This window comes from Vulpes vulpes, chromosome 7, assembly GCF_048418805.1.
Source record: "Vulpes vulpes isolate BD-2025 chromosome 7, VulVul3, whole genome shotgun sequence".
NCBI classification, from domain to species: Eukaryota; Metazoa; Chordata; class Mammalia; order Carnivora; family Canidae; genus Vulpes; species Vulpes vulpes.
This window is the reverse complement of record NC_132786.1, coordinates 112,530,629-112,543,519: the sequence shown is the minus strand read 5'-3', so window position 1 is coordinate 112,543,519 and position 12,891 is coordinate 112,530,629. Positions and strand designations below refer to the sequence as shown.

The 12,891-nt window shown below is 33.7% G+C and overlaps 1 protein-coding gene across 3 annotated transcripts in view; it reads right to left on the bottom strand.

Moving 5' to 3' along the window:
* Window positions 1-12,891, bottom strand: part of SEPTIN7 (septin 7) — a 118,296-nt gene that overhangs the window by 25,186 nt on the left and 80,219 nt on the right. For all 3 annotated transcript variants that reach the window (XM_072764721.1, XM_072764722.1, XM_025985822.2), the window contains exons 4-6: window positions 7,703-7,803; window positions 6,671-6,805; window positions 1,746-1,863 (exon numbers count right to left, since the gene is read on the bottom strand). In XM_072764721.1, coding sequence (XP_072620822.1) covers window positions 1,746-1,863; window positions 6,671-6,805; window positions 7,703-7,803 — 354 coding nt within the window. The remainder of the gene's footprint in view (window positions 1-1,745; window positions 1,864-6,670; window positions 6,806-7,702; window positions 7,804-12,891) is intronic.

Below are 12,891 nucleotides of genomic sequence, written 5' to 3'. Positions count from 1 at the left end.
TCATGGCCTGAACCGAAATCAAGAGTCAGGTGCTCAACCAACTGAGCCAACCCACGTGCCCCCAGGAACTCATTCTAAAAGTTCTCCAGATGATTTTGATAGGCATCACACATAATTAAGAACTTTTAAAGCATATAAAAAAATATTGTACAATCACTACAATATGACCAATTTGGAAGTAGAAATACTAGTTACTCATCTTTTTGATCTCTAAGTTCTTAGTACAATTCCATATCAAGGTACACACAAACCAAGACAGAAGGGGAGTTATGTTGGTATAGGTTTTGGCTATTTTTTATAAAAAGATAAAGAAAACACATTTTTGTCTGGATCTTAAAGATTATGCATAGCAGTACTTAGGAACAAACACTCTCCCATCTCATTACCTGAAGTAATTGATTCGGAGAACAATCGGTATTTGAACTTAGAAAAAGCACATTACAAAATAAAAATGAGAGTGAATAAACATATTCTCCTAGTAGAAATAATACAGTAAAAAATGTGCTAAAATATTTCCAAAATATACAGATTTAGCACAATTTGAAAGCAAATCTCAACAGATTTGGGGTTTATTTTTTGTTTTTAGATTTATTTATTTATTTAAGAGAGAGAGAGAGAGAGCGTGCGCACACACAAGTGAGCAGAGGGCAAGGGTGAGGGAATCTTCAAGCAGACTCCTTGCCAAGCACAGAGCCCGATGTGAGGCTCAATCCCAGGACCCTAAGATCATGACCTGAGCCAAAATCAAGAATTGGCCACTTAACCAACTAAGCCTCCCCCAGCCCCCACCCCCCATATTTCTGTTTTTGTGGTAGGTTTCAAGGTATTCTAAAATTTATGTTGAAAAGAATGAAAAAACAAAGTACCTTGTTACAAAGGGGACTACAAAGACAGTAAGAGATAACTACTAACTCTAAGATTTATTTTTAAGTATTATACAAAGAATCTACAGTACAGAGCACCTGGGTGGCTCAGTTGCTCATTGGACTCTTAATGTCAGGATCATGAATTCAAGCCCCGCATTGGGCTCCATGCTGGGTATGGAGTCTACTTAAATAGCTGCAGTTTAAAAAATATAACATTGGCTTAAAATTAAAAATAGGCTATTGGTATAGAAGTATAGTTCCAGAAATTCATGCTACATACATTTCATAAAATATTATACATAACAAACCAAACACAATAAGGAAAAAGTAAACCCGTTTTAAAAAAGTATTCAGTCTTTCTGGAAAATTAAAAAGTTAAGGCAATAATTAAGCGTCACTTAATTCCAAAAAAGAAGTTTTAAAAATAAAACGACAATGTTGGCAAGGCATTGAAAAAATATACCCATTACCAAAAAATCTGTTTTATTGGAAAAGTACCATGACAAAGTGGGGAAAAAAAACCATAAAATAATCCTACACTTTTAAAAAGTAATCCTCGTCCTGGGAATTCAATCTAAAAAAACAATTCTAAACGTTGTGGAGAGGGTAGTGGTGGACGCTGTTAACAGAAACTTCTAAAAGAGTCTTATTTTAAACTGACAAAGGATAAGGGTACTATGATAATGGTAATGGATAAGAGCTCTGAGAAAACTAAAGCAGATGATTTTCAAGGGTTTTTTTTCCAACAGTTATTTTTAATACAGTATAAATGACCACACAGTAAAGTAGCAAGAGAAATACATTGTAACATAGTAAACTGAAAAAACTGCAAAATACACAAGTGGTATAGAAACCTGAGTTCAAGCTCCTTTTGCTCACCTGTTTTTTAAACTGTTGGCACTCCTCTGGAGTGAGTGTGTCTGCTTTGGCAATAAGTGGAATGATATTCACTTTTTCATGCAAACGCTTCATAAATTCAATATCCAATGGTTTAAGTCTGAAATACACAACATTTAATATGACTGAATTGATCAATTTGGGAGAATATATCACTTATATCCCCAGTGCTAAATTAAATATACTGGAACTACTTTACTTACTTATTAGGAATACTCTCTGAAGATTTATTGGGCCAGCAACAGTTAGGTAGAACAGGACCTCAATAAGCAGTGGAGTGGCTAAGAAGGCTTTGACTCTTGCCCTTGAACACCCTGGTCATAGGGTTTTGGCCCTAAAGAAGAATTAGAAAAACCAGAAAAGCTCCTAATAGGCTTTCCTAGAATAGCCTCTATACCTACTACTCAAAATTTGGAAATCTGTTTTTAAATAAAATGACAGTCCTCTTTGAACCCCACATTCCATTCTTGCTGCCAACTTTATGTCTCAGATAAAAGGCTCAAAAGAGAATCTTCCTTACCATCCCTTTTACCCATTACAATCTGACTGCTGCTGCTGCCTTCACTCTGCTGTTATACTTTTAAGACGGTCATCAAATACTGCTGTTCTGCTAATACAATATATAAAAATAGTGTGTTGTTTATCATTACTTTTTAAATTTACCCATTATGCAGCATTTGACATTACTCTCATAAGCTGTTCCCTTAGGGTACTTCTTAAGATCTCTGTAAGCTAGTTCCTTAAAAGTTACATTCCTCAGAGTACTCTACTAGGCCCTCTTCTCTCTTTACATTCAGTATGTTTATCTTCAACCACAGTGACTTCTATCATCCTCTAAAGGTTCAAATCGTCGCATCCAGCCCAGATCTCATTCTTACATTCCAGACTGTGTTCACCCGGTGGAAATACTACTTGGACATTCCATTTTAGCTTCTCAAAAATCAAAAGCTCATCTGAAGCCCCAAGTCTTCCCTTCTCTTCTGTGGTATTTTTGAGGATGGTACTACAATCCATTCAATTACTTAAGGCTGAAATCCAAGGTTCCTCTTTCCTCTAATTCTCACTCCCAAAGATTTCCCAAGATCTGCTGAACAAATAAATATATTACTTTGGTTCAGGCCACTAGGACCTTTGGTATGGACAATTACTAGAATTCGTTTACCTCCAAACTATGCACACAATAGTCAGAAACGTCTCTCTAAAATTCAAGTTTGAATGAGTCATTTCTCTAACTGAAAACCTTACTGATTCTTGGCTAGTATGGCCGATAAGGCCTATGAAGACATAGCCTTTCTGGCTGTCGTCTATAGCATCCCTTAGCTTCTTCTGCCATCTCTTACTTGTATCAGTCTTTTTGAACTTCTCACGATTCCTTGAAAGCACCATACTTTTTTTTTTTTTTAAAGATTTCTTCTATTTATTTATTAATGAGAGACACAGAGAGGGAGAGGAAGAGACACAGGCAGAGAGAGAAGCAGGCTCCATGCAGGAAGCCTGATGTGGGACTCGATCCCAGGACCCTAGGATCATGCCCTGAGCCAAAGGCAGGCACCGAACTGCTAAAAATTAATATTCCACAAAAGTAAATGAAGATGATGGGAATATTTTACATAGAAATAACATTCTCAATTGATATTCCTTAACTTACAAATCATGAGAAAAATGGAATAAAGATCTAGTCTCATTATGAATTTTACTAGTATTATAAAATAAAGAGAAAACCCTTGTTAGAGCTCTCTTAGAGTACTATAGTTATATATATATATATATATATATATATATATATATATATATATATATATATAGACACGTGTGTGTATGTAAGTGGTTGGGAGGTCAAGGGCCCAGAGACTAAAGGGGTAATACTTTCGACTAACAAATAATAAATAATACTATACCTCTTAGTTATAGTGACACTGACTGACAGAAAGACAGAGATATGGAGTAGGAAGGCAGGTGTGGAAAAAAGACATCTACATCCTATTTTAATTCTCCTTATCCTAAATCCATTGAAATGTAATACTGACATTCAGAAAATAGGGAACACTACAGAAAAGAGATTGTTGCTAGAATAACACTATTATCTGTAAATAGCACCCTTACTTCACAAGTGCTAACTGAAAAAACATACTCAACTTTGAAAAAAATTTAAGTTTTGCTTTTTTCATCAGTCATTACATACAACACTAAATATAACAGCCATGGCCCAATCTCTGATTTGTAAATTTTTATGGTTCACTTTCCAGATTATCCTCATGACAAGTTTATCACGAATACCACGTCATTAAACCAGTAACAGAATTTGGTTGATCTAAAATTTTAATACATTTTAAAAGCATTTAATATATTAAAATAAAAACCCAAGTTAGACCAAGTTTTACACTTAAAAGTAAAACAGCACTTGCTGAATATTTATTATCTCAACTTTTCAAGGGAAAGACACTAAAAACAACCATGAAAAGGAAAATGGTAAAGTCAACTTCTTAAATATAACACAAGGCCGAAGAACATTTAAATCAGTTTAAAATTAAACTTTAGGAAAAACAGGTAAAACCTTTATAAAAGCCCTGATAAAACCCTTCTGCCCTTTTAAATTAGAATACAAATTTCAGAAGCTTACAAAATGTCAACAGCAGAAAACATTTAGTTCACATGTAGATTACATTCTGGTTGAAATTTTTCCTTTGTCCATTTAGTTTTATTTCAGGTCATCTTTTCCAAGAAATTTAGTTTTTAAATGTTGTTTTTAAACAATGGAAAGTTCTTTATAGAATTTCTAGAAGATAAACCCACATTAGAGGGAAAAGACTATTTAACCTCAAAGCCTACAGCAAAATAAAATGACTATAGGGCAAATGACAAATATTTATAATATATACACATACATGTATTTCTAAAAGGAAAAACCTATATATAACTCACTGAATGACAGTGATATTTTTAAGTGGCAATCAATATTTAAAAGGGTAAAAATACCGTTTTAAAATTTAAGTTCCAAGTCAGTTTTTAATTTTAATAGCTATTACCAATCACTGAACAGAAAATGAAGCAACAATTCCTGAAGTCACAAATCAGTCCTTTGTTTAGCGATGACATGAGCTGGGGGTGAGGTAAGGGACACTGAAAATACAATGTTGGGCCAATTTATAATTACTCCAAAACAGAACCCCTCAAAAAAAGGGAATCTAGGGACTACACAGAAAAGATAAAAAGGCCCTGATTCATCTATTTGCCTAGAATTTCAGTTTGCAGGGAACAGATCAGGAACTCTCTATAAAAAATTCAGTGTTTTATTCTTTCACATAATCCACAGTAACACATCAATGGGCAAAACTTTGTTCCATGCCTAAAAGTAGTTAAGATTCTCTGAGAAACTATTCAAAAGCACATTTTTATATCTAGAAAATAAAAATTTTGAACTCCTATTCCTCGTGACAAATAAGAAATGCCCCCAAAGCTACTACACATCATTTGAATAATTTTTTAATGTTTTTTAATCTTATTTCCCATGCAATTTTAAGAAATATACTTTCCCCCAGGGATAGAAAGAATGTGATTTCATGAGAATTACTAAATCTTGGAGAGAGTCCAAAAGATCTAAAATAATAAAACTCGACATAAACTGACAAATTTCTATTGACTAAAGTGCAGATTAAGATTTTATTCTGTTGGCTTTCAGGAAAAAGCCTTAACAAGTTAACTCAGAATGATTTAAAACAAAACAAAACAAAACAAAAAAACAACAACACATAAATTCAGGAAGAAGCCAGCAGGTATTCATAATAGGCTATATAGTGTGTTGTGTATTTGAGATTACTTTTTTTGAGCCTTTTAAGTAGATGAGTCAATTTTGCACATTAAAAATATATAAACTTTTAAGAACACTAAAGAAGACTACTACAAATAAAAGAAGAAACATCTTCACCACTATAATCTGACAGTGCAAAAATGGTAAACTAAAATGAAGACTTTTTGCTCAACCACAATAACGATAACGATAGGCATTAGCCTATCTAAGAAAATGGTAGAGAAAGAAACAGAAAATAGAAGAGAAAGGTACTTTTATGAAGGAACTGGGTATGTAATCTGTAATCTGGGTGTGAGATGTGTAATGCTATTTAAGTCTGATGCTATATAATATTCCAGTTCCTTTGAGTAGATAGTGGCTCTAATCATCAAGTGGCTTAGCTATGTGGAGTCATCTACCCAAAGAAAAACTGAAGAAGAGAAAATACATTTGCAGGTGACAGTGAAACATATCTACTCAAATGACAGAGGAAGTACAAACAATAAAAGAAAAAAAAAAGGAATAAGCCATACAAAATCAGATGAATGTCTAGATACTTACATCTGAACTCCTAATAAGTAAAGGTTAGTATGGATGATATGAAACTTAAATGACTGTGGTAACTAAGGTAAAAAAAAAAAAAAGAGCCAAAGAAATAGTAAAGAAAGATATTGCACATAGGTACTTAAGAACTTAGGTACTTAACTTTTTTGGTAACCTTTTCCATTAGATCCATAGTAAAAACATCTTTAGAGTTTCTTAGAATATGTCTAAGCTAATTGTTACAGCTGTTTCTCCTTATTTGGTAGTTCAATTTGTGGCAGAGAGGTCAAAAGGAAGCTAAAACTAGACACACTTGAGACATTAAACCATGATGGAAACACTGTTCCTTACAATGAAGCAGATAAAAAGCCTTATGTGTGAACTAAAGTAAAATTACAGTTAGCTTACCTCGGACCTAAAGAGTGTTTGTTATAAGCCATTTTATATAGAATTTGGAATTTTACAACTGGTGTAGTTAAATGTACTCCACAAAGATATATATGGATTACTAAAATATGCACCCAAAGTTCAGTAATAATAAGCAACAGCAGGTTATCAGAAGTATCAAGGTACTGACCCATGTCCTGAAGGAGCAATGAAGTATAAACAACACTGCACCCTGTTATCAGGCATCTGACGTCTGTTCACTCGAGATTCTGCATTTAGGTAGTCCTCAAATTTACTATCAATGTAGTCAATAACAGGCTGCCAGCTATAGAAAGCAGATAAATAAAATAATTAAGTTGCAATTCTACATATGAATGTACAACTGATGACTATTAAAGTGGAGGAATTAGTATTTTTAAATAGGTAAAACTAATCAAACCAGTGGAAGAGAACTCAAATTATTCTATGTATACTGATTTAAGCATTAGTTACACTGAATAAATCTCAATTATTTCTAAATTTTCCAAATGAAAGAAAATTCTATAAAGTCAAAATACAACCAAATTATATTATTTGCATTGATAAGTATAGTTTTATATTTCAAATGAAAAGATTAAATACAAAAAATCTCACAATGAACTTACTTAGCTCTTTTAAAAGCTGACACAGAAATGTACTTCAAAAATAATGTGAAAAGAAAATTTAAATATTTTTTATAAGACACTAAGAAAAACTTAAATATTTTTTATAACATACTAAGGTATTATTTCCAAATAGAATGTCATGGCTGTTTTTCTTAAATTTTATAACTTACAAAAAAACTGAACACTCAAAATGAGGTTTAAATTAGGATGTGGTAGAAAATAATATACACAATAAGTGGAGAAAATTATAGTAGAAAATGAAAAGTTTTAACTTCCTTATGAGAATTCTTATATCTGTGTTGTTTTAGAATTTGTCTTCAAAAAAAAAAAAAAGAATTTGTCTTCAAAATAATTCTGTAATAGTAGTATTATCTCCATTTTATAGAAAAGGAACTCAGTTCAGAAAAGTTCAACAACATTGTCAAATAAGTGGCAAAACTGGTATAAAAACTCAAATCATATCACTTAAAAGTTCAGTGACTTTTGCTAAAATGAAAAGTTTAAAAATCTTAAGCAGAAAAAGTCTAACGACCAATACCCCAAATGCAATGTAAAGCAGTGATGACAACCCTTCTTACCAATTACTATTATCCACTGCATCTCCAAATCCCGGGGTATCAACTATTGTGAGCAGCAACTGAACACCACCTTCTTTGATTAAAACCTTGGATTGTTCCACCTATAAGAGTCATTGGTACAGATATTAATACCATACATTACATCTCTGGTTTCCTACAAGGTAAGAGACAAGGAGATGAGCATTGAATCCAACTGGGAAAGTTTTTGCAAACAAAATACCCACCCCTACATTTTCTTTAGAATCAATTATTGTGGATATCAGCAGTCCTGGTCACTTGAAAGAAAGGCACATATATAAATAGTGAGTTTATGGCTTATAGTTGACATAAAGAAGGAAAACAGGAACGAATAAAATAATAACAGTGACTAAAGCCATATAATACCCATATGATCTAAATGCGTATCTAATAATACAAATAAACAATGTGCTTGAATGATTTGGTAATTCATAGAAATCAAATTCAATTAACCAGATGAGTACATCTAATGTACCATTTACAGTAAATGTCTTCCTGGACTATCTCCAACGAGTATGGTCCAAATCAATTACTCAAGTTAACTTATTATCATTCCCAAACCTTTTTCAGCATGGCCATAATTATTTACACTTGTGTTTGTATATGGCTAAGATCCAATTCTCTTCTCAAATATTATGCTGCACATTTAGAACAAAGCAATCAGCAAAGGTACTGGCACTGAAAAAAAAAAAAAGAAAAAAACAAAAAAAAAAGAAAAAAGAAAAAACAAAAAAACCCTAGAACTCTGATTAAAATCTCTCTACAATTAGTAAAAATATTCTTTTTGAGAAAGGGTATTTGGACTTAAACAATGCCAACAGGTCCTCCTACAATCTAAGATTTTTTGTAACCCCAAGCTCTGTATCAGAACAGATAACTCATTCATCTTGGGCATATGCTGCTGCTAAATAAACAGATTCAAACATAAACGGGAAATAACTGTCCCCCAGAAAAACACAGGCTTTCACTCAATGTACATTTATATCAAGGGCTTCCTAAGACTAGAACTAGAAGCTCTAGGTACATGGACAGGCTAACTTAAGAGAGAAGAATTAGACTCAAATTTTGAGTGTTAATTGCTGTAAGATGGTATGAATTAAGTAATACAAGACTTAAGGGGAAAATGTAATCATCAACATGTGAAAAGCAACTTCCAACTATTTATGTTTTGAAAAGGAAAAGTGACTAGTTTCTAGGTAGAAAAAGTTGGGTGTTATAGAAATGATGTCTTTCCACTTTCCTATGGCATTTTTTTTTTTTTTTACAAAGGCTAGCTCACATGAAGAGACTAACGCACTGAGACTAAGACTATTGAGCAAGAAAGTCTGTAGCAGTGCCATTCAAAAGAACCTTTTGAGATGATGCCAATGCTCTGTATCTGCACTGTCCAATATGGTAGATGCTTGCCCACGTGGCTACTTAGCCCTTGAAATGTGACTAAAGCAACTGAAGAACTGAGTATTTATTTACTTTGAATTAACTTATATTTAAATAGCCACAGGTGGTTTGGTGACACTGGACAATGCAGATCTATGGCAATCAAAAGTTATTTTGTTTAAAAAATGATATAAAAAAATCTTGCTAAAATTGAAAACACTACCTAAGATTTGGACATGTATGTCCATGGAGGGACTTCTAAACTTTTAGACAAATAAGAGGCAAAGGTCTTATCTCTTAGACCAATGGTCTTTTCACGGCTTTAATCCTGGTGTAAACTATCAGTGGAAATTTTGAATGTCCCAAATATATTTATTTGTACCTACCAAATATATACAATTGAAAATTTGTTAAAAGTATTAATACTATTAATTCTATATAGATTAAAAAAGTAAATATCAATAAATCGGGTTCTTAATATTTTCTGGCCATTTTCAGTATCAACATGATGTGCACTGCTTAGAAGACGACTGTTTCACACCACATAGCTAGCTATGATACTATGTTTCTCTCATAATATGAGGAAGGCAAAATGAAGACATAATCAGACTTATCAGTGTTAGATTTTCAAAACCTAAAAAAAAGCGGTATTATGTCATGTGTCTTACAAAGTTCATATTTTATATATCTGGTTGTCCTCTAGTCAAAGGACAATCTAGTTACTTGCCATTATATATCTTTTTTTTTTAAATGGACAATCTCCAACATCTCAACAGATCTTTAATTTGCTTCCATCTCCTTCATAAAGACAGGTTATTCATTTATGATAACTGTCACTGAAGCAGTTACTAATAATGAGCAGTTACTAATTAGCAGTTACTAATAATTCTTTTAAATGACATAGTACTCTATATTAGAAACTGATGCAAAACATAATTGTTCCTCATAAATCCTCTCCCAATTTTATTCCAAACCATTTCTGGTTCCCTTATTACTAAGCAAAGCCCATGTCTATCTTCAATAACAGGCTGTATACTAATCACACACCATACCAGCTTAAATTTTAAGATCCTTGTTTGTTTTGTGTTTATAATTAGTTTAACAACTTAACTGTTTACTGACATAAGAAAAATTAAGATCTGTATTTTAAATACTTTAAGAGTCTGTTTATAAAAGGTCTTTTCTGGCCTATGAAATTCTATGTATCCATACATGGTCAAATAGAAAGAAAAAGGCAACATATGGAAGAGATCCAGAAAACTTAACTGTAAACTAGTGCCATTCACAGTATCCAACTGTATCCTATCATCTGGTTTTGCATGTATCCTCATGGGATCCATGGAAAACAAATTAGTTCAAGTCCAGGAATTTCAAACTTTTCTTAAGAAATCTATTCCAAATGGCCACTTTCCCATGCACTCTACTTAAGCAGGTCACATCAGCATATTTTATGGCATCACTCAAAGCTCTCTAAGATTAAATGCATAATTTAATACTGAAGGAATGAATCAAGAGAATTTTCAATTATGTTTCTCTCTGAAAAATAAAACTAAAGCCCATTATATTGTTTACATATAATTAATTTACTGAAGCCTCTGTTGGACTCCTAGTCTAAGGCACTCTTTTTTCTAATACTGTTTCATTTTCCAATCTGAGAAAAAAGTCAAACCTTCAGTTTTTCCACAGCTTCATTTCTTTCATTTTCAAAAGACTGTTAAATAGAAGTTTTATAACCTAATGTTTAAGAGCTATTTGTTAAGGTAAGTAGCAAGCGTTACTTAATTAACCGTATTAAATTTCCGGGAGAGGGTTAAATTTTTCCATTAGGAGCTTACCTCTCTACTCAAACTTGTTCAGGAGGTGGCATTACAGCCAAAGCTCTGCAGGGACTTGGAACAACAGACCTGAGATATTCCACTTAGCTCAAACACAAAAACTATCTGATTTAATGGCTGAAAAGATATTATCTTATATACTTCATTATGTTCCACAAGAAACTAAGAGGTAATGACCAATAGTAGAATAGTTATACCTTAAGATTATTTCCTTCTCATCAAGACTCTAACCTAGTTAACTAAGAAAGTTGATCCAAAGATTTGAATTCTGCCTTCTACTCTGAATCACTGCACCTCTGGGCACCTGGATAGTTCAGTTAGTTAAGCATCCAACTCTTGATTTCAAGCTCAAGTCATAATCTCAAGGTCCTGAGACTGAGCCCCGCATTGGGCTCCATGCTCAATTTGGAGTCCACTTGAGATTCTCTCCCTCCTCCCCTGCCCCCTGCTCCTGCTCTCTCAAACAAATAAAATCTTTAAAAGGGGGGAGGGAGGAGCAAAAAAATCACTACATTCATTTCCTTTGCCTCCTCATACTGAGATCCTAAGTTCCTTGTCCCTTTCATTTTTTCTATTACCAACCCTCCTCCTAAACCCTTTATCTTTTTTTTCCAGCTCAGATATTTCTGTTCCACAACATGCACAAACTTCAATTTGAAAGGAATTTCCCTGCTATCCAATAATCCCTCTTATGTGCTCAATAGTCTCATGCCTCTCTCATTTCCCAGTATGGCTCTTCTCTAGTTCTACTCTATTATCTCTGTCACCATGCTCAGCAAAAAATCTCATCTTTACTTGAAGACAAGAACATCCTCAATGTTTTTGAAGCAACAGTCTTTCCTTCTGTTCAGATCCCGTTCCTTCTAAGGCTAATTTCTCAGTCTACACCAGGAATCTGATTATTCCATTTTAGAATTGTCTTGACAACTGCTTAGACTACTTCCTCTTTATTTTCAACCTCTCATCTCTTAGGGATTGATTCCGCATAGGATATAAACGTTCTCAGGTCTTTTTTAGAAATAAAACCCAAAGGACTCTCTGAGTATCCTACACTAAACGTCTAGGTATTCACACTTGTCCTTTCCTCCATAGTCATGCTTATCATCAGTGCCTCATTTACTACTCAGTTCTCACACTACTTCTCATCTTGCTCTCCATTCCTACTACTTCACCAGAATCTACTCTGCTAAGCTAATCTATAGCAGCTTAGAGCAGCATATTCTCTCATTACATCCTATTTGCTATATCTTTCACATGATTGGTTTAAGAACTTTGACTGTGTCTATCATCACTGTAGCCCCAAAACCTGGCATAAGATAAGAATTCAAATGTCTGTTCTATAAATGGTTCAAAAAACTATCAATATTGGACCAACATCAACAAGAAAGTTTCCCTTTTTTCAAAAAAAAATATTTATTTATTCATGAGAGACACAGAAAGGCAAAGATCTAGGCAGAGGGAGAAGCAGGCTCCCTGCAGGGAGCTTTATGCAAGACTCGATTCCAGGACCCAGGGGTGTCGACCTGAGCTAAAGGTAGACATTCAACCACTCAACTAACTACCCAGGTGCCCCAAAAGAGAGTTTCCTAACTGGGCTTTATAAAAAGGTCTCAAGGAGTCTATAAAATATTATCCTAGGGATAGGATTCGTTGCTTTCACCATGTCTCACTTCCAAAATGTCTGTACCTACTTAATCTGCAATAGTGAGTTGTAGGACTTCATAAATCAAGAGAAAAAGTTTTTAAAGGGATCAATATAAGGTTGCCAACTAAGAACTTAAAAAAACACTCTTGGGATGCTTCAGTCAGTTGAGCATCTGACTCCTGATTTCGGCTCAAGTCATATTCTTGGGATCATGAGATGGAGCTCAACATCAGACTCCACACTCAGCATGGAGTCTGCTGGAGATTTTCTCTTTCCCTCTTCCCCTGCCTATTCCCCAACTCTTACTCTCTCTC